Here is a 22642-nt window from a genome sequence, read left to right as displayed (position 1 = left end):
TTGACAGAAGGGTCTTTGGCAGTGTTCGTGTACAGGGAGAAGAGCAGTGGGGAGAGAGATTGGGGCGCCAGACCTATAGTGCTGATTGTGCTGGTGTTAGAGGTGAATTTCGCCATTCTCACAAGCTGTTGCCTATCTGTCAGAAAGCTGGTGATCCACTGACAAATAGAGCTAGGAACAGAGAGCTGGGTTAACTTAGTCTGGAGTGGTGCTGCCTGGGATGATGGTGTTGAAGGCCGAGCTGAAGTCTACAAACAGGATCCTTGTATAAGTCCCTGGTTTGTCCAGATGTTGCAGTCCCATGTTGACTGCATCATCCACTGAGCTGTTTGCTCAATAAGCAAACTGCAGGGGGTCCAGCAAGGGGTCCAGTGATGTCCTTCAGGTCAGCCAACACCATGTCTTCAAGACATGAGAGCGAAAGGTCTGTTGTCAAACTTTTCCAATATGACATGTTTTGAGCGATCTGTACCATATGTGACCACAATTTTCATAATATTTATAAAGTAGACATCCTATTCAGAAGTGGTTTGGGCAGTAATGTTAATATTTGATTTGTATTCAACCTCTAAAACCCACATAAAAAAAACGTTAAAAAAAAACAGGGCATGTGTAGTTCGGCATGAAGAATATTCGCTATCTATCTATTATTCTGTCATTTCTTTTGAAAATCAGTCACAAAAAATCTGAAAACTAAAATCAGAAACCCTTCAAATGATAAATGGTTGTAAAGATTACTTTAGATTTAGACTAAGATATTATTGTTATAAAAATGTAAAGGCAAATGTTCCAAGTATCTGGGGGAGGGGCAGTCTTAAAATAGTGGTTAATAAAAAAATAAAAAATAAAATAGATTAAGATATTTATTCTTTGTAATATGTGAAAAGTATTGATATTAAAAAAAAAAGTTAATTGTTTGCTCACGATTCTGGATTTTGTTTTTTCATAGTGTGATTTTTTGTGGAAATTGTACTGAATCCAACTGGTGTCAATTTGACCGACTGCAGCAGGATAGTTTGCAGAATTCGATCATAACATGAGGGTTCCATGAATTTTGCATACAGTTAAACGACGCAAGTAGAATTTGCATAAATTAAACCTGACTTTCCGAAATATTTGATCGATGGCATTTTACCCAATTACAACACTGGACAATTTAGATCCCGCCTTCTTTACCCTCGTCGTCTACCTGATTGGCTGCGGTGTTCCTGCAGGGACAAGCGTCTGTTTCTTTGTGCTAGATTTCGCACAGCCGCGAGGAGGTAAATATAAATAATATTTTTTATAAACAGAGCACAACGCGTTAAATGAGACGAAGGCATAACATCTATATATATTTTATATGATAATTATAATAAATTAACAGTAATGAAGAACTAAGGTTTTCTGTAGATTGATGAGCAGAGGGAAGAGCTCGTGCCGCTAGCAATAGCATGTTTGCTAACCTGTGCACGAGCGTCAGTTATTGTCTTATTTTTCGTAGTTACGAAATATGTTGTTTGCGAATGTTTTTAATAAAATAAATTATTTAACGCGTTAGCCCACATTTAGAGCTGAGACTGGTGTTCCTGGCTTTAATTATGCGCGGTATAGCGTTTATCTGCTATCGTTATGAAAACAGCTAACGTTAGACTTGTAAATTATATTCAGGCCGCTCATTTATTGCTTTGGTCTCTGATTAAAAGTAAATATATAAATATAGATTTTATTTGGTTTAATGCTACAGAGTTTGTTCACGATCTAACGTATTTGAGCAGAGAAATTGGGCCAGAATAAGATATGTTTTGTAATGATGTAACGTTACAGTCAAAGTCATTATGCAACATTTAACGTTACCTAACATCTCTAAGCTCCTCTCATACCTGAACAACCTGAGTGTCCCCAACGATGCCTGTTTGTTCAGAGCAGGTGCACTAGTGTGACGTTAAACTTCTGCAAACCTCTTTTTGTTTTGATCAACATTAAAATCCTTTGGCACATGTAATGTGGGGCAGCCAGCAGTACATTCATTATGTTAGGTATGGGACCAAACCGTTTGGAAGGAATCCAAGATGATCATTATTAATCTTGAAGCATTTAGTTTATGACAGACACTTAAAGATGTATAGATGGAGAATATGTTGTATTGTCTCTCTTTAGATTGCTGGTTATCTTTTGTTTGTGCACCTACATTCAGCTTTTTTCATCACTTCAGGAGAGTCCTCTGTCACCTGTGATGCTGTCCAATAAGAAGTCAGACCCAGGCTCCTCTTCCTCAGGGGGTAACGGCGGTGACCGTGCTCCTGAAATCCTCCCTGCCCCTCAGGCTGGTCCGGCCGGTCCCTCTGGCCCTGGTTCAGCAGATGTGAAAAAGAAAGAGAGAGCCTCCCCAAGTGGGGAACCAGGTGGACCCCCTCTCTCACACCCTCCTGGACCAGGAGGGATTGATCAGGACTCTGCAGAGGGGCGCAGAACCAGTCGCCGCAAGAGGGCCAAGGTAAACATCTTTATTAATGTTTCCTGTTCTCTGAAGAGAGAACAGGAATGATTAAGGCAGGCTTATTTATTTAGCTGAGTTGAACTGAGACAGAAAGTGAAGTAAAATAATGAATTGGCACTAAATAATACATTACTTTTTATTGCTCTGATACTTAAATTGGTCTGATTGCTAATCAAAATACTTAAAGTCCCTGTAAAGTCAAAATTAAGTATGTGTTCTGAGTTTGTCATACCACCGAAAAATGTGTTATTAGCCACCCAGCCCAATTTCAATGATTAAAAAAGCCGCCAAGTAAATAAAATAAGCTATCAAAATCTCGAAAAAATGAGCAGTAGTCTCAGATCTCAAACGCTGGGGGCGTGTCCGCTGGCTGCGCTGTAACCACGCCCACTCGCGGGAAATATGACTCGCGCACAGCTCGTGCATGTCGGCGCGACGGGAGGATGAAGGCCGAAGCGGACAGCGGGAGATAGTCGGTTCGGCCCCATAATTCACCAGTAACAGCGGATTATCAGTGAATTCCAGTTGTCTCCAACGAAAGTAAACTATCCTGATCTCTACAGAGGCGGGTGTGGTGGTGATCATCAGCTCTCCATCAAGGTAACGTTAGCTCTTCACAAGATAAATCCACCTCTTCTTGATATGATCATTTTTCGGAAATTTAAATAAGGACACCGATCTGTTTTCTAAGTGATTGCATCCAGGGAATACGCATTTACATGACGAAGGCATAGCCAGAGCCGTGGGCATAGTAGCTAGCAAACTGTAGGCTGTCTGATAGTAACTCGCGATTGAGCGATAGGCTTAGTGACTCCGTGCGTCATCAAGTAGGGGCCCAATCAAGCTCAGGGGGTCGCAGTGCGTCATCGAGCCCCCGTTTTAGCTCCGCCCAAAAAATCCGGCTCACAGCAAGGGTGAAAAACTGTTAAACGGTCTAACTCCACAATTTAGTACTTTACAGTTCTCAGTCTTTGTAACATGTTTTAGCAATACATTTCTAGCACTTATAATGTGTTTAGAATTTTTTTGTAGAATTGCCTTTACAGGGACTTTAAAATATATATATATATATATATATAAGTGGTATAGTGTTTACAAAAAATCCAACATCAAATCCTTAACCGATTTCTGGTAAATGTTGATATTTGAAATCACCAAAACAAACATGCCCCTACTCAAAAGGATCACACCTCTATCTTGACACCTCCAACCCCACGTTCACGTACACACTATGCAACACAGGCTACGACTATGGCGGAATCTTCTCTGCCTGCCGCCTGAGGGTATGATGTCATCAATAACTGAAAGCAATTTGTGTTACTATGATAATTCGGGTTGAATGTCTAAAGGTTATTTAGTTCCTCTACTCCTTCGATGGCAAAATCATCCCTTCCATTCCATCCCAAAAAACAAACACGTACGTTCCTAAACGTTTAAACGGTAGTTTAGTCTTAACCTAGAATGTCGGAACCGATTGATGCCCTGGATGTGTTTTTATTTATTTATTTTTATCCCTCTCAGATTGTCGGGAGGGGTAAATCGGCCTGAAACTCCTGTAGTCTGAGCCCGGCTTAAGTTTCATTCATAACGTTTCTCCTTTAATCCAATATAAAATTTCATACCATATTGTCCCTCATAACCAGTAGTATAACACACCAATAAGCAAGCTTTATTGTTATGCTAGTTTGACTATGACATAAAAGAACACTGAAAAGTTTTATGTAGTCTTTCAAAATACTCCCTCACAGAGTGTTAGATGGATAGGATCATACAAATTCCGTCATAATCTATTATGACCCGTCATTTTAATTTGCATATTTTAATAAGACATTTAATGGCTTCTGTTTTCAATCACATTTTCATTTCACAAACTTACAGGACAAGCATATAGACTATACATTTATTTATGTTATGAAAAGAAAGATGAACAAAGACTGTACGTCACTTTTCAGTTTTCATATTGAACAGTTGTCGCAGACCGTGAGTAAACCCTGATCATCCCTTCCTTTCTACTACGTTACAGAACGAAATAAAATGAATGAACATCAGAAAATATGTTGAAAGATACTGTACAACTTACCGAAATCCATATCATGTCTCATATAATCGCTCAGTGTTGCAAACAATGTCACGTAATATACCTCAGAAAAGCCATTCGTTGACCATTAACTTGATAGTCGGCAAGAAAAATAACTCTAGAGAGGAGCATTTTGTTAAATATATGCACCATATTACATAGCCTAATCATATTTTTTGTTTTTATGACAGCCACCATTTAAAGCAAAATCAGCTGGATTAGAAACTTAATTATGTAAGTGTAAGTATTTTAACTTTATTATTATAAAATTATTATTATAAAAAAACAGTTTATTATTATAAACTGGGTGCTCGTTTATTGCGGAAATTTCTCTGAAGCTGCTGCGAGTGCCACAGAGAAAACCATTGCATGCAAAATCTTAGGTAAAATGAAATGATTTTGTTTTTCTGCTCCAGATATACACTTTTCAAAATAATATATTATTTTTTTAAATTAACATGATAGTAATTTAAACGTAGCCTTTGTAAAAATATAAGCAAAAGCAAAACATTAAATGTGTAAAAAAAATCGACTAGCAGGCGCAGCAGAAGTATTGTTCAGTGGACTAGTCGAATTGTCTTGCACATCCCTAGTTTTCATCAACAGCTCCCTACATAACACGATAGTCCAAGTAACTAATATTACAAATGTGACAAGATTAAGGAGTTATAGCAATCACTAAAAAGGAACCAAAAGAAATAACATATATTAGGAGTATGTTATCTCTCTTTTCTGACATACTTTGGGAGCCGATGCTTGAAACAGGTGTTGGAGGAGGTTTAGACGTTCCAAGCTTATAATAATAATAATGCAAACAAGCTAAGATGACACACGAGTATATTCAAGAAAAGACAGCATATTTTAGTTCTGTGAAACACAGCAAAACCAACGTTACTCGGGTATCGAGAAGAAATAAAGCAACCTCGGCGTCTATTTTCAGGCCCTCCCATTTTCTCTGCCATCTCTCTCTTTCTATTGTTGTTCTGTTCATTTCCGTCTTGTGCACTGAGCTCTCTCTCCTCCCCCATCGTGTGTATATGCCGTAGGCATAAACCCCAAAATGACATTTCTAACTATTAACTACAAATTAACATGTTTTACACAAAACCTGCTGGAACTTCTAAAATCTGAACAAGTTATGGTCCAAATTTTAGGTTGATAGCTCAAAAAAAAGATTTTGTTTGACGCAATACCAAACTTTTCCTCTAGATGACATCAAGGCTCTATTGCGAACCAAATAAGGACTCTTACATTTACATATATATGTATGTGTGTGTGTGTGTGTGTATATATATATATATATATATATATATATATATATATATATATATATATATATATATACACACACATATATACATTCATTCATTCATATATATATTCATTCATTCATATATATATTCATAATTTTCATACAATTTATGAAGTAGACAATCTATTCAGAAGTTTTAGGGGCAGTTTGGCAGTATTTGATTTGAATTCGACCTCTTAAACACACAAAAGGCATGCGGAAAGAACACAGATGTGCGTCATAGCTCGCCGCATCACAAATGAAGAATCTAATGTTTTTCTTTATTTAAAGGTGCATTGCGCAACTTTTCATGTTAAAAATACCCGTTTTCTAACCCATACATGCTTAAACAATTGCCTGATGGGCTGACTGAGCCCTTCTCTGATCACTGCGATTGCCTCTATAATCCTGTACAGTAAAATAAATAAGAGGGATTCGGGTCGGAATCTGAGACTGGGCGTGACGTCATGCGCGTTCACGGCACGCTCATATGTCTGGCAGGTTTGTGTATGCGCCGACGCCGCCATTCTCCGTAGAAAATGGATTCTAAGAGACCGGCTTGTAGTTCATTTCAAACACCAACGCAAACTCCACGTCAGATAAAAAAAAAAAGAGAACTTTTGTCTAGTGCAACCAAAAGGTCCAAATTGGAGTCAGACAGGCGTCGGGGTAAGACGAGAGTAAACATAGGGAAGGCTTTCAACAAATGGAGAGATCTCCGGTCTGCTCTAGGGCTCAAACGGGATCCTCAGTTGGCTTTTTTCTTGATAAAAAGGTAAGATATACAGGATCCCATTCTCTAATGTCTGATACGGCCAATAATGACAATAAATGACGATCCATAAAATGTGTAATGCTTTAGCGTAAGCTAGATAAATGTACAATCGGAATAGGTTTTACTAACTTACCATTGTCAGTGATCAGGTTCAGAATGATTGTGATATAAAATGCTGATATATAAGTTAGATACTTAGACACAAATTTTGAGCAAATTACTGCTTAATTACGATGTATTGCTATTGGAATATGCTACTTAGCTGATCAATAAAACAGGCTAAACCCCCGCAAATCTTCGGCGGATTAGCCTGTTTGGCTTTTATGGTAACGTCATAGTGCCACTTGATTGTTTATTACCTTGAGACATTTGGGTGTACTTTGTTGACCGACTGTGTATGGTATGGTATCATGATTACAATTTTGAGCTTTTACAAAGTTATAACTTATATTGTTCATGAACGTGTTTCCATAATAATAGTCATAAGTGGATACAGTAAACACATAACACAGTTCAACATGGAGATAGATGGGAATAAAAAACGAAGTTTTCTACTACCCCCATTTTTTCCCTCACACATAAGTGTGTTATTTACTCAATTGCCTTTCCTTTCACATATTTTAAATTACTTGCAGATTTAAAACTTTATTACCTCTGAAGACATTATGATTGTAAACAAAAGATTTGTGCGGCTGATGCTCCTTGGGTTATGACCAGCTCGAGCTCGTGCAAGCGTGCGTGTGCGTGTGGTCCGTGAGCGTGCACACCTCTGGTTGCAGTTTCGCTTGCCGCCAGAGGGGGCGTAGTTCTGCGAAAACTCAGACTCTCGCGCAATGCACCTTTAAAACATTTCAGACCATTTAAATAAAAAATTATATGTAATTATTATAACTCTTGGCATGAAAACAAATTGAGGTTTCTACCAATTTTTCATAATTTTTCATGTATATACACTATTTAAAAATAAAGGTCTGAACATGCCTTATGAGTCTGAAAATATTCTTGTTGCAGTTCTTGTAATAAATCTACTGCATTGTCATTTCTATTAAAAACCACACCAAATATGAAAACTAGAGATTGTAAGTTTTCAAATGATACATAGTTTGTAAATATTACCTTAGGTTTAGAGTGACCAAGATTTTATTGGTTTAAAAATATAATGCCAAACGTTCCACCGGTAGGATGGTGACAGTTAAGGGGTTAAGTAGAAACTGGATAAAATGTTACCACACAAAAAAATGTAAAAAAAAAGTGGCATTGTTTATGTATTTTGTAATGTATCCTTTCTTTCTTCAGAGTTTGATATATGTATATGAACAGACTTCCAAGTCAAGGATAACGAATAAGGGATTCAGGCGGAGGTTTTGTTTCACTTGTGATGTGCTTCCTCCCTTTGTTCTTTTCTATTTATTTGTTTTAAATAATCCCTGTAATGCCAAAAATTGCTATAAAAAGTGACATTGCCGTAAGTTGTAAGAGAATAATGGTCCCATTTCACCCCAGGTGAAGCAGAACAAGGTTTTAATGAAGCTTTTATTGTGCCTCCTGCTGCAGGTGGAGTACAGAGAGATGGATGAGAGTCTCGCCAATCTGTCGGAGGATGAGTATTACTCGGAGGAAGAGAGGAACGCTAAAGCTGAGAAAGAACGCAAACAGGTGGTTCCTCCACCAGCCCCACCAATAGAGGAGGAGAATGACAGCGAACCTGAGGAACCATCAGGTATGGAAAGAGGTTGGCCTAATCTATCATTTTATACCTTTTACTGAATTCTGAAAGCAATTTAACAAACATTTCAAAATGATTCCCGTCATTTTGACATAATAGTTGTGAGTCTATGAATTTGAAATATTGTAACTTTTCAGGTGTAGAGGGGGCTGCCTTCCAGAGCCGTCTCCCACATGACCGTATGACATCACAGGAAGCTGCATGCTTCCCTGATATTATCAGTGGACCACAGCATACTCAGAAGGTGTTCTTATACATCCGGAACCGCACAGTGAGTTCACAGCTGGAAACACAATTCTGTGATATTTGATTAAAGTTTTTTGAGGCTGATAAGCTAGAGCCAAATAGACACATCATTATTATGGCAGAAACTCTTTTAGAAGTTGTATTGGATCATAATACACTACTGTTCTATAGTTTGTGGTCAGTAATAAAAAGAAATGAAAACTTAATATTCAGAAAGGAAGCATTAAATTGATCAAATCTTTGCAAAAGATTTCCATTTCAAATAAATGCTGTTCTTTTGTATTTTCTATTCGTCAAGGAATCCTGAAAAAATGGTGTCCACAAAATATTAAGCAGCACAACTGTTTTCAACACTTTTAATAATAAATGTTTCTTCAGCACCAAATCAGCAAATTGGGATATTTTGAAGGATCATGCAACCCTGTAGACTGGAGTAATGGCTGTTGAAATTTTAGCTCTGCTATCACAGGAATAAATAAAAGTTTAAAATGTATTAAAATAGGAAACAGTTATTTTAAATTGTAATCATATTTCACTATATTGCTGTTTTTACTATATTTTAGAAAAAATAAATGCAGCCTTGGTTAGCAAAAATCTCACTGACCCAAACTACTGAATAGTAGTGTAGAAGATATTTAAAGGTGATTCAACAGAAATGTTTCAGGAACAACTAAATGTGTTTTCCAGTCAGTTGTGAAAATGTCTTCTCTCTAATGTTCAGCTTCAGCTATGGTTGGACAACCCCAAAGTTCAACTGACCTTTGAGGCCACTGTGCAACAGCTAGAAGCTCCATACAACAGTAAGTCTGTTCCACCTGACATTGCTCTGATTCCAAAAATCCCAAATTTCATGTTATTACACTTAAATGAATGTATAAACTTAAAAGGTACACTATTGTAACTTTTGGCCCTCCAGCAGTTAAAAAAAAAAAGCATTTTGTGGAAGAACTTTGTTTTGGTTGTGCTTCGGCGCTGTGTGGATGAATATGGTTCTTTCTCAAAACTAAAAAAAGAGAGAGATTTATCCTACTGCTCAACTTTTACTATTAGGTTAACATTTAGATGGAAAGGATCTCAAACTGACTAGCTAAAGACATCATAGTAGCTATACACAATAGACGTAGTTCTTCCTTGAAAATAAATTCCTGCACAGCGCAACAACCGAAATGAAATGACCCTTCACAATAGAAAATGCTTTGGAATGTAAAACTTACAAATAAAAACATTTAAAATCCCTCAGTTCTCGCCATCCTCAAAAAGCCAAGCCTTTTCTTTTCTTTTTTGACAGTAGACTCTCTGCTGTTTGGCATTTTTCGAGATGAGATTTTCGAGATTTGCGTGCTTCATGTCAACCTCTCTTGATTATTGTGACAACTAACCTGTGCCACTACCACACCATATACACGGCAAAGTAGCCGAAGAAACTTTTCTCTATTACGGATATGACGAGACCCGCAAGGGCGAGTGGAGTATGCAAGCAATTTCCTGCTAAAACCATCCAGACAGGTTTAAAATATACACACTTATAAGTGTCAGGAAAGGCTTACCTTATTTAATCAGGGCAAAAATACGTTTTGATGATGTATTGAGTCATTTGAACAGCAAAAGTTACATAGTGTACCTTTTAATTGTATTTGTTAAATATTCTTGTGCATATTTTTAATTGGTCTGCTGGTTCTCTCTGCAGGTGATGCTGTGCTGGTGCACCGGATACACAGCTACCTGGAGAGACATGGGTTTATCAACTTTGGCGTCTACAAGAGAGTAAAGCCTCTGCCAAGTAATTGAGACTTAATTTTACAACAGAGCAGAACTAGAGATATTAATGTCCAAACAAACAGGAAGACAACAGTATTTTTTCACAATTATGTTTAATTTTTCTGTTGTAGAGACAACTCTGTATTGTTCGTATTATACTCTCTTATGTTCTTGTAGCAAAAAAGACAGGAAAGGTGATAGTGATCGGAGGTGGGGTGTCAGGGCTGGCAGCAGCAAGACAGCTGCAGAGTTTTGGGATGGATGTGACTGTTCTGGAGGCAAGAGTAAGTAAATTTAGTTACGATACAGCATCTTACACACAGCTGAGACAAGTTTTTTTCTTTTACAAACCTTATTTGTTCTTGATAGGATCGTGTAGGAGGGCGAGTGGCCACTTTCAGAAAAGGGAACTATGTAGCTGACCTGGGTGCCATGGTAGTGACTGGACTGGGTAAGAAATATCAAATACACTTCTCTCCAGGAAGTGGCACTGTTGACCATGGAAAAGAGTCATATGTTCATTCAGACTTTTTGCAACAGTTTGAAATTGAAGTGTACATGTCTTTCAGGTGGAAACCCAATGGCTGTAATCAGCAAACAGGTCAACATGGAGCTGGCCAAGATCAAACAGAAGTGTCCGCTCTATGAGGCCAATGGACAGGCTGTGAGTGCTCTTGAAACACTGGCAGACACGCATCACTCTGGTTTCATACACAGATCAGTATCATATACTCGTATGTTTGTATGTATAAGATCAGAATTTTAAAGTATTAAGTAATATATCAAAAGTAAAATAAATGTTAAAATAGGAATATAATGTTGAAAGTGTCAAAACTTTGATAATGATATTAGTAGATGTGTACAGCATCCATTACCTCAGTGTGTTCACAGTTATAGTGCAGTTGTTTATCAGACCAGTTAACATGATGTTTAAATCAAATGAAAAGTCAGTGCTCCTCCCATTCTCTTCTGATTGGCATCTTAACTATGTTTAAAGTCAAGCTGTCAGACTCTAATTAGAGGAAAAAAAAACATTCTAACAATATTTTTCTCTCTCTCACTCTCTGCCCCCTCTTAAACCCTGAACATTTTCCCTTTGCTATATTCCATCCTATTCTTTTTGTTTTTCTCTTACTTGATTTCACTCCATTTTCATTTCTTAAAATGGTGATTATCCAGGGAGAGCGCTGCACAAGTGTAAGTATTTCTGTTTATAATATCATACAACACATATAATTAGAGGACTTGTTCCAGTTAATTTATTCACAACACCCAATGACAATTACATATTCAATACAGGTTTGTCTCATTTTTATATTAACACCTGTTCAGTACAGTTTGCTACCCGAGAACATGATGGAAATGAACACCTGTTAAATGGCAGACATCCTGGGTTCATAATGCATGAACTTTTAAATGCATGATGTTAATTGTCTGCATTGTTTGGTGATGCAACTGAATTTATGAATAATTAAGCTCTGTCTATCAGTTAAGGTCAATATAATCCCTCTGGGAAAATGAATCCCCATTAATAAAATGCTACCATTTGTTTTTATAAATACTGTATTGTTCCTAATATAAGACTTCCTTTTTTTTTTCTTGGAAATACATCTGGAAAAAATGGGGTGGTCTTATTTTTCAGGGTCTAGACTTTTACATGTAAATTATTCACCCGCAACAATAGGGAGTGCCAAATACGAGTAAAATGAGTGTTCCACCCAGGACTTATAAACGCAAATAAATGTGATTGTTGGTACATTTTACCAGTGTTTACCATTCTTTCAATATAAAACATTATTAATAAGAAAAATTATTTTCAAACATTAGTTTTGGTCCTCAAAAAGCCTTTTTTTAAAAGGTACATCTTGAAAAAGGGGAGGGGGGGTCATCATATATTTGGAACAATATGGTATTATGTTAATTGTTCTTTACAGGCTTTTACACTTAAAAGAATAGTTCACTTAAAATGAAAAAATTAACTCTCCTCATGTTGCTCCAAATTGTAAAAAAAAAATTTCTTCTATAAAAGACAAAAGGACATTTTTAGATTATGATCCATATATGTTCCTTTAATGGTTGTAACCCTGCTGAAGGTCCCTAAAGAGAAGGATGAGATGGTAGAACAAGAGTTCAATCGCCTGTTAGAGGCGACATCATATCTCAGCCACCAGCTGGACTTCAACTTTCTTAACAACAAACCTGTGTCTCTGGGACAAGCCCTAGAAGTCGTCATACAGTGAGTGAACACTGGATTTATTTGCTTGTCTTGGACCCTTAAGAATTAAACCTCAATAAAAGCAATTCTTGTCCTTTAAAATAGAGTCAATAGCATGGCACTGACATACTGCTTTTCTCTGTTCAGGCTGCAGGAAAAACATGTGAAAGATGAACAGATCGAACACTGGAAGAAGATTGTGAAGACTCAAGAGGAGCTCAGAGACCTTTTGAACAAGGTAATTAACACACAGTTACACGTCCCTCAGTTACAGCTTACTCGTCACACAGTTAATTTGCTTGTTCGTGTTCAGATGGTGGGTACTAAGGAGAAAGTAAAAGAGCTGCATCAGCAGTATAAAGAGGCCAGTGAGGTGAAGCCACCCAGAGACATCACAGCTGAGTTCCTGGTGAAGAGCAAACACAGAGACCTCACTGCTCTCTGCAAGGTAGTTGACCAAAATCCCCACATTAACCAAACCCATATGACATCACCCCACACTGACCATGTAAACAGTGCACGCTCACACATTTAGACATGCTGATAGAAAACCACATGTCAAAGATAATCAGTTTGTTGCAAACAATTCTTGCTATCCACTAATGCTTAATGCACATTCGACAGCCAAGCATCCCTTACGAAATCTCCTAATTAGGTCTTCTCTGGTAGCAACTCCAGACACCTCTGGATCCATCATGCTCGATCTTAATATCTTTTACTGCACAGCAGTGTTTTCCAACCATGCCAAACACCTCTGTGCTTGGTAATGGAGCATAATACCATTTCAGCCTGCTGTTTCAGTTGGGTTGTTTTAGTACATTTTCCAAACCACAGTCTAACATTGTCGGACTCTCTTTAGCACCCACAGAGCAGAAAGTTAAATTCCTAACTTAAGCGGTCTACACTGGTGAGATTTTAGCATGTTAATTCACATAATCACTCTCAATTGTTGCCTATTAGAGGCACTTTACCCATTTATGGTTGAAACATGAATTTCGATGCCTGCTCACTCACATTGGGGTTTAACTTCATTTTAAACTTTAGAGATACTTTTAGTGCGTGACTCAGAGATGAAGCCTTAAACCTTGGCCTTGAGGTTTATAGTATGGAAAAATGAACTTTATTCACAATTTCATATTCAAAATCAAAACTTGACTACAGAAGGATTTTTTTTTTTTTATAGATCAGTATACATAGGCTGATTAGTCTTTAAAGGGGCCAAATCATTGTTTTCTCCATGATATGGACTACCATTCAAAAGTTTGGGGTTGGTAAGATTTTCTAAATGTTTTTTGTTAAAAAATACAGTAAAAACAGTAATATCTCAAATTATTTCCATTTAAATTAACTTTTATATTTTAATATAATTTAAATTGTAATTTATCTCCGTGATGGCAAAGCTGAATTTTAAACAGCCATTACTCCAGTATTCAGTGTCACATGATCCTTCAGAAATCATTCTGATATGCTGATTTGGTGCTCAAGAATCATTTCTTATTATCAGTGGTGTTATTTCTTATCAACCTGATGTGCTGCTTAAATTTTTTTTTAGGATTCTTTGAATAGAAAGTTTTCAAATAAACCGCATTTATTTGAAATAGAAAGCTTTTGTAACATTATAAATGTCTATACTAGCCCTTTTGATCAATTGTAATTGCATAATAAAATACTTAATTTCTTTCAACAACACAAAAAAACTGATCCCATACCTTTGAACAGTAGTGCATATGGCTTTAAAGGGACTCAAAAGAGCAACAGAAATGTCTACCTATACCTGTAATTTTCTCTCTTTCATATACTGAATGTGCTTTCACCTTGTGTGGAGAGTTATACCATTCATTGTGCTTGTGGTCTTCATGTGATTTAAAATACATTTTTGCAGACTGTAACAGTCTGACACACAGAGAAACTGTAGCAGGATATTTTAAAGTTGTGTGATGTGGTTTAAGGGTAGACTTTTCTTTAAATAGTCCCATGCTGGTTAGCTGGGTGAACGGCTGGCCCACTCAGAGAGGGATGACTCTGCCCTCTGGGATGAAACCACTGCTGCTGCCTTCAACCGTTCACTGAAGAGTGTACACACACTTAGGTGCTAGGGAGAGAGGATGGTTATTTTTAACTGTTCTGAGTTCAATATAAGTTAAGAATCAACTTCTTATAATACCAATTTTGTGATGATTTTTTTCCCCTTCTAAATTGTGTAAAAAGCCTGCATATTAATTCCCCCATCTATATTTAAAATACATAATAAATCTGTATTATGTCAGGCATTGGCCACCCTGCTCTCTAGATATGGTATTGCCATCTGTCATTTATAAACACACATTGGTTCAACCTCAGTTTAACCTCTTCCGATTAAGAATATGTAATCCTTTGGTTACAGTAAGATTTATAAAACCGAATGCATAAATGTGCTGATCTGTAATCCTGTCTTTCTGCTGCAGGAGTATGACGAACTGGTGGAGATGCAGGTTAAGCTAGAGGAGAGACTACAGGAGCTGGAGGCCAACCCACCCAGGTAATCATATAAAACCTATGCATGTAATCAAATACAGTGAGGCCACATACCTGTCTAACCTCCCCAATGAGTCCAAGTAATGTCATCCTGGATCTCTTCCTCAGTGATGTTTACCTGTCTTCGAGAGATCGACAGATTCTTGACTGGCACTTTGCAAACCTGGAGTTTGCCAATGCTACGCCTCTGTCCACGCTCTCGCTCAAACACTGGGATCAGGTACTGCACGCCCACCTTTTCTTGCAAAACACCTTTAATGTCTTTATAGTGTTCATGTAGCTCAGCTGGTAGAAAATGGTTCTTACAATGGCAAGGCCAAGGGTTCGATTCCCAGTCAAATGCATATAAATGTAAGAAAACAAATCTTGCTTCTGCAACCTGTCCCTTTTCCTTCTGTGTTTGAGTAGGACGATGATTTCGAGTTCACGGGAAGTCACTTGACTGTGCGGAATGGATACTCATGCGTACCAGTGGCACTTGCAGAGGGTTTGGATATCAAACTCAACACTGCAGTGAGACAGGTCCGATACACATCATCTGGTGAGTCAGTCAGACCAGCTCCTGCTGTTTGTGCCTGTATTTTGGTGTGCTTTTTATTGTGTAAGTTTAAACATAATTTCCTCTCCATCTCAGGTTGTGAGGTGATAGCGGTAAATACCCGCTCCACTACCCAGACGTTTATTTATAAGTGTGATGCCGTGTTGTGTACCCTTCCTTTGGGAGTGATGAAGCAGCAGCCGCCAGCCGTGCAGTTTGTGCCTCCCCTGCCGGAATGGAAGACGGCTGCCATCCAGAGAATGGGCTTTGGGAACCTCAACAAGGTGTGAATAATTCCTTTGCAGGCGGGAAGTCGTTGATGTAATGACAAAATTGGCCTGTGTCAGCATGGGACATTTTATATATGTATATCCAACTAATCCACTTTGGCTAATACAGAGTGAAGCTAGTTAGGTCAAATCATATTTAATACGATAGATATGCATACCTGCCAACCTTGAAATTATTTTTTGCGTAGCCTACCGACGGGGGGGGGGGGGGGGGGTTGTGGACGACGACGACACACATGCATTATATTGCATTGCATAAAATGTGTGCTGGTCAACTAGTCTCAAATTAAGAAATCCCTATAAAACTGTAAAAAAAAAAAAAAATACAATTAAGATAGGCTACTTAATTTATTATCCCAATATCCAAATATGCTACTAAATACCACAGGGAAAAGGGCTTCTATTTGTGACGTGCTGCCTTTGCATTTGAACATTGCGCATTTTAAACAGGGCACGCATTAGCTGAATAAATGTTACCAATACAAACATATTTATAGAAAACATTTGACAATGATTAGACAGGAGTACAATAATAGCATAACGAATCACTTATTCTAAAAAGAATATCAAGTATACCGGTAACGTTAGACGAATCCGACATATAAGGGCTGTTAACAGTAAAACGTTCGTCATTTAACGAATTTTAAAAACAAGGATGGATAATACAAAATGCTTTCTGGCATTTTGACAGAAAAAAAAAAAAAAAAAAAAAACGAGCAAGAACAAAATTTAAACTTAGCCCGTCAAATTTAATTTTACAATTAGGCTACTTCTCTCTCTTTGTGCGCGCGTCGGTGTTTGAGCTCGCGCAGCACTGATACAACGGTAGCCTACTTTTTAATCCATAACGCGCTAGTTTTCATACAAAATAAATAACATAATTAGGTACTTTAGTTATTATTAACATAATAACGTAACACATGAAGGCTACGTTTCTTAGCACTGAGAATTAATTAATAAACGCCTGTTTCTCCAGACTCGCGCTTATCCGTAATATCACATCACTTTCATAATCACTAACGTTAAGCCATAGCGATTTCAAGTTTATTAAGATTTATTGTTCAGCATTTCTTGAGCATTTTATTATTTGCATGGCTGAATGATGTCTTCCTCTTTTCTGAGTGACCATGAAGAACGGAGTATTTTAAGATAATCCATGCAATCAGTGTGATCATCGAATCCATAGGATTAGGTTAACTCAGTACAATATTTCAACTTTCCACATCGAGCCCAGCCCAGCCCGTTTACCTTCAGGAGTCAGATGTAGGCTACAGTGACTACTGTACTGTCCTCGCTTATGACATCAGACGGCGGCCGCGGGAGTGAAGGCGGATCGAGCGGGATTCTTTATTGGTGTCGATTTTCAGTCTCTTTTTAATGATAGGCCTTACGCATCTGTCAATCATCCCCGCTTGCTATTTGGGGAATGAATCCAGCGCTATTATTGGTCGAACTCTTCTTCTTTTGCTGTTGCTTGATTTGAGGACTGCGCGTGCAGAGGCGTCACCAGGTTTTTGCGTAGTTTAGACTAACAAATCGTACCAGCGTACTTTGAAGTCAAAATGCGTATCCGCTACGCAAAATGCGTACAGGTTGGCAGGTCTGGATATGTGTGTGTGTGTGTGTGTATTTAATCAGTTTGAGTCCTGAACAAATTTACCCCCACACACATTGGGTGTCCAGGATGCGTCATCATCCTCCTTCACTGCACTCTCCCTCTCGTTGTTCAGCTGCAGCAGAAAAATACTGCAGTATTATGCAATTGTCCTTCTCCATTTCTCGTTTTTTGTCACAAGGGGGCACAGTGTGTTACCAGATTCATTCACAGTGCTGCTATATCAGAAACAGCTGTCTGTATACACCGCAGGATGTCAGAAATTTTCACTGAAATGCTTTTTCTTTGACTCTATTGAAAGCAAGCTTTAGCTACTTTTTTAAGATTACATGTGTTTTTTCCTTATCAATTTGTATCATTCTAGTGACAAAAATAATCTCTCGGTAATGGCTTTAGGCTTTTGTGGTTGTGGGAAAGTGATTTTGCTTCGTAAGCATCTGCTAAAACAAAATGTACATGTGATAAAGAAATTGCATAATGTGGGTTTTGTAGTTTATAGGGGCTTGTTGTAAGTGGTCTTGAATACATTTGTATTATGTTCATCACACCTAACGTGTTTTTCTGGTTCGAAAACGCGAGGCACACAGCACTGCCCCATCACACAGAACGAGCAGTGCGCTGCGTTTATGTTGCTAGGCAACCACTGAAACAAATGTCCTGTCAGTCAAGTAAATGTCAAATCAGCCTTTTATTAACTTTATTTACTTTCTGTTAACATTGTGGTAGTTGCGTTTCGTGAAGTCGTTAAGCTCCTGGTAACCTGCGAGAGCACCACAAGTTTATCCTCCATCATCGCACTCTCCGAGCGTTCAAGCAACTGGAGCTTTCATCACTAAAACGAAACATCACTGCCTCTCCATTCATTCGATTGGACAGTGGAAAAAAACGCGATGACGTCGGGCCCTTTTTCAGCTCGGAGTTGCTTTTTTTTTCAACTTCAAAAACGCGAGGCGCATAAACAGCGCGCAGAACACTCGCTGCCATAGGAAACCAAATTGAAAATAGGCGCCTCTCACTGCAAAAAACGCGTCGGTGTGATCGGCCCCTTAGACTGCTAATATTTGATTGGGGTTTAATTGAAGGGAGAGTTCACCCAAAAATTTTAATTGTCAATTTACTCACCCTCATGTTGTTCCAAACCTGTACGAACTCAAAAGAAGATATTTTGAATGTTTTGGTGCCCATTGACTTCCATTGTATGGGCAAAAAAACATACATTTCTCCAAATATCTAATATTCCACAGAGGAAACTAAGGGTGTGCTCACACTTGTAGTTTGGTTATCTTGGCTCTTTTGGTCCGGACCAAAAAATAAAACGATACAAAACAAAAAGCGGCTTTTATTATGTATATTTTGCAACGGAAAAAAATGCTGTGTGCTGGGCCAAATGCGCTTGGTATATGTGCGTACATATGATTGTATTTTTACCAACTGAGAACTTGCGAAGAGTTTATAACATATTTAAAGGACTCAAAACAGCACCAGGAATTCCTCCGTTGCACACGCTAACGAAGATCCTGCTACAAGGAGACAGCGTTTCTGATGCCTGTACCGAATTGTATTAGGCAATGTAGCTGCTATGACGAGAGAACATGAATGCTTGAGAATTCTGTCCTACTTAGGGTTGCATCGTGTGACAGCACATCCTGTTTTTGGTTCGTTTAGATGTCTTTGGTCCGTGCTGCATTCATATTTCAGTCAGAGTAAATGAGGACAGAATTGTCATTTTTGGGTGAACTATACCTTTACTGTCCTCCACTAACAACGGCGTGATTAAAAAGATATATATTATGACTTAATCTGTGTCGTCCTTGTCCTAGGTGGTGTTGTGTTTTGATAGAGTATTCTGGGACCCCAGTGTTAACCTCTTTGGACATGTGGGAAGTACCACAGCCAGTCGAGGGGAACTGTTTCTCTTCTGGAACCTCTACAAAGGTGATAATCATTCAGTTTAAAGATGCACCAATATTAAAATTCTGGTTAATAAGTTGATCATTATTTTGATGCTATGGGTGATAACCAATAAATGACTTATACAAATCTTTATAATTTAGTGGGGAATTTAAAAAATGTGAAAGTTTAAAATGCAAGAAGTAAATTTAATCATCTCAACATTATTGAAATTATGAACAACATATCTTGAGATCTGCTAAAGACTACATTTAACTATGTAATTGAATTTTTACTTATAATTACATAATTATGTCATATAAAGCTCACATTAAATCTGACCTTTTTTGCCTTCTCAGCACCCATACTGCTGGCTCTGATGGCAGGAGAGGCTGCAGGCATTATGGAGAATATTAGTGATGATGTCATCGTTGGCCGTTGTCTGGCAATCCTCAAGGGTATCTTTGGAAGCAGTGCAGTACCTCAGGTGAGTTCAGATGCGCTAGAGTAGCTTGCTTCATTTGTAGTTGGATACTGTACAACAAAAGATTGTGAGTAACAGTTATGAGAGGAAACGTCAACCTAAATCTACTGAAAAGTTCAGTGCTCTCATATCTCGGTACACACTCGAGACTTTGTGGCTCATTCCCGCGGTATGGAGCTTCTGGCTCTGCTCTAACGACAACAAACTGACTATGTGTTATGTGTCTGTCGTCATGGTAGCCAAAAGAGACGGTGGTGAGTCGCTGGCGGGCCGACCCCTGGGCTCGTGGGTCCTACTCGTACGTAGCAGCTGGTTCGTCGGGGAACGACTATGATCTCATGGCCCAGCCCATCACACCTGGTCCTGCCATACCTGGAGCCTCACAGGTGAGTGTCATAGTTTATTGCTCATTTCCTCTGATATGCGTGTTACCCGAAGCAGATGTCATGCTGATTGTGTGCATTTCACAGCCTGTTCCACGTCTGTTCTTCGCGGGTGAACACACGATTAGAAACTACCCTGCTACGGTGCACGGCGCTTTGCTGAGTGGGCTGAGGGAGGCAGGAAGGATCGCTGATCAGTTCCTGGGAGCCATGTACACTATGCCACGCCAAGCAACAGCCAATCCGAACCCACAGCCCTCCCCCAGCATCCAATAAACATCTAAACCCTGTACATGATGCAGCCAGAGAGAGAAGGAGTTGGGGGTTGTCGGTAAAAGAATGTCTTGGTAGATAAAGAGCGGGAGGGTCAAGTCAGGACACTGGGTGACTCCTTAGACTGAGAATGTGTGTGTGTATTTATGGGAGAGTTTGTCTACGTGTAAATACATGCCTTTAGGGAAATCATTCACTAATCTGAGAGCTGGAGCCAGGATTTAAAGGAACCTTCCACTCAGTTCCCTCCTGTCATGCCAGCTAACTTCTAGGTCATCTCAAAGGACAGGTGGATGGTTCCCGACGAATTCCCAGGTATGTTGGAGTTCACCTGGAATGGTTTGCTCCCTTCTAAGGCACATATAAGGACTAGGACAAGTGTTTACACTTAATGTTACTCATGTCTCAAAGTATCAGATGTTTCAAGGCAGAGCACTAAAATTTCAGTTGTAAAAAACAGATCGGAGATGGACATTAATGCATTAGTTGAATCCAACTTCCTACACAACCCATTCCTTCTTATTTTTTCAGAATAATAAAAAAGAAGAAAAAACAAAGCAGATATTTTGACTTTGCTATGTTCCTCACTTTGTAGCTTGAATGATTTGTTAGGAAAAATTGTCTTAGCTGGAATGCACATTAAATTGCTAATATTATTTGTTTCTGTTAAAATAGAGTATCAGTTATATAGCTTTGTATCTTTTTTGAGCAGTTGAAGTTTTTCTTGTTTTATTTGTTTAATTGTGGTCATTGTGATCTTTTTTTTATATTTCGTTGTTTTGGTATTAAATAAATATGAAATCAGCTTCATGTTCCCTGTTGTCATTTTCTTTATAGTTCTTTGTGGGTTTTATTCTATTTAATCATTTCAATATAAAATTTGCCCTCTCAAAGAGCTGACTTGGACAGAATGCATTTTTGTTTTCCACTACTTTTCTTTAAGGTAAATGTTGTTTTTTTAAGGTAACAATTATTGGTGCCCCGTTCAACTTTTAAAAACATGTCTTGAGAAGCTCTGTTCTTTTCCATTCTTCAGTGCTGCGTCTCGCTCTCTGTGAATGAACCTCTCAAGTTTGCGTTCCTAGGTCTGTTTCACACAATGTGATTTTGCGTTCCCCCGTTACTGTCTCGCACATGAGTTCTGCCTTAAGTCAAATGAAAGTTAGCATGAAATGGTAATCCTAAATGCATGTTATTGGTCTTATTGTGAATGATTAATCTATGTAGGTTTCATTAAAAAAAAAAAAATACAATTTTATTTTGTACTTTAATGAATAACAAAATTTCCTGGTGACGTATACTGGACTACTCTAATCATTTGGTCTGCTTAAACCTACCCCTCTCTTAAATCTGACCTAGTGCGCATTCAGATATGCCTCATCCAATCAACAACCGATCCAAGCATCTAATCCCTGCTCCTCTTTTTCTTTTCTATAATCAATTTCTCTTTGACGTACATCACAATGCAAAACTACCGTAATGATCTTTTGGTACTTCCATTACATTGCAACTTTTTTTTTTGGAGATGTGGTCACCATTTCCGCTATCCATCGATTTTCTGCAGATAAAAGTTGTTTCAATAAAAATCTATATGATCTGGAATTTTGCATAAACCCAATGATTTCCCGTCGCATAATGCGTATTGTGGGTTTAAGTTGGTCACTTGAGCACGTTGACCAACAGAAAACTACTTGGTTTGAAAGGGACTTCTGTGTGAGCTGTGCTTCATTCATTGTGACCGCAATTTTTAGCGATGAGTCTGTTAAATGCAATTGTGTGAACTTTTTTTTTTTTTTACTTAATATTTCTGTCAGACACTTTCTTAGGCTGTTTAGCTTAAGCTACCTTGTCACATTCTCGTGTTTTCCTCCTCTTTCAGTTTTGTGACCATTTCTTTCTGTTTTTATTCTTAGTTTATCCAGTCTCTTCACATGTCATGCTGCCCAGAGGCTTTCTTGGCATCCCTCTCCCTCTCTCTGTTCTTGCTATAACCCCTCCAGGCCTCTGGCTTCAGCCCCAGTTTGTGTGGTGTGGGCCCTGGCAGCTGCACTGCATTGTGGGAATCTGAGGGACCTGAGCTGATATTGG

At 38.3% G+C, this 22642-nt stretch overlaps 1 protein-coding gene across 4 annotated transcripts; it reads left to right on the top strand.

Moving 5' to 3' along the window:
• Positions 1-1176: 1176 nt before the first annotated feature.
• Positions 1177-21364, top strand: kdm1a (lysine (K)-specific demethylase 1a). Of its 4 annotated transcripts, none has more exons than XM_084392890.1 (21): positions 1177-1262; positions 2195-2476; positions 8177-8342; positions 8486-8619; positions 9316-9394; positions 10282-10374; positions 10530-10636; positions 10722-10803; positions 10922-11016; positions 11532-11549; positions 12446-12588; positions 12715-12805; positions 12881-13015; positions 15012-15085; positions 15190-15301; positions 15490-15622; positions 15716-15903; positions 19345-19459; positions 19774-19901; positions 20138-20284; positions 20369-21364. In XM_084392890.1, the coding sequence occupies exons 2-21, from the start codon at positions 2216-2218 to the stop codon at positions 20555-20557; spliced, it is 2490 nt and encodes an 829-aa protein (XP_084249016.1). In that variant the 5' UTR covers positions 1177-1262; positions 2195-2215; the 3' UTR covers positions 20558-21364. The 4 variants fall into 4 exon arrangements, with proteins under 4 accessions (XP_084249016.1, XP_084249014.1, XP_084249015.1 ...); XM_084392888.1 differs by having other exon boundaries at positions 8177-8354; XM_084392889.1 differs by having other exon boundaries at positions 8174-8342.
• The last annotated feature ends 1278 nt before the right edge of the window (positions 21365-22642 follow it).

Source organism: Rutilus rutilus, assembly GCF_951802725.1.
Source record: "Rutilus rutilus genome assembly, chromosome: 21".
In the NCBI taxonomy this organism is placed as follows: Eukaryota; Metazoa; Chordata; class Actinopteri; order Cypriniformes; family Leuciscidae; genus Rutilus; species Rutilus rutilus.
The sequence above is the reverse complement of the archived record's forward strand: the minus strand, read 5'-3'. Positions and strand labels throughout refer to the sequence as shown.

Excerpts from the sequence above, each read along its gene's own strand:
- kdm1a (XM_084392887.1), top strand. The coding sequence starts at position 2,216 with ATGCTGTCCAATAAGAAGTCAGACCCAGGCTCCTCTTCCTCAGGGGGT. Across the intron at positions 15,623-15,715 it reads GGTCCGATACACATCATCTG|GTTGTGAGGTGATAGCGGTA; the intron begins GTGAGTCAGTCA and ends TCTCCATCTCAG. Across the intron at positions 19,460-19,773 it reads CTTCTGGAACCTCTACAAAG|CACCCATACTGCTGGCTCTG; the intron begins GTGATAATCATT and ends TTGCCTTCTCAG.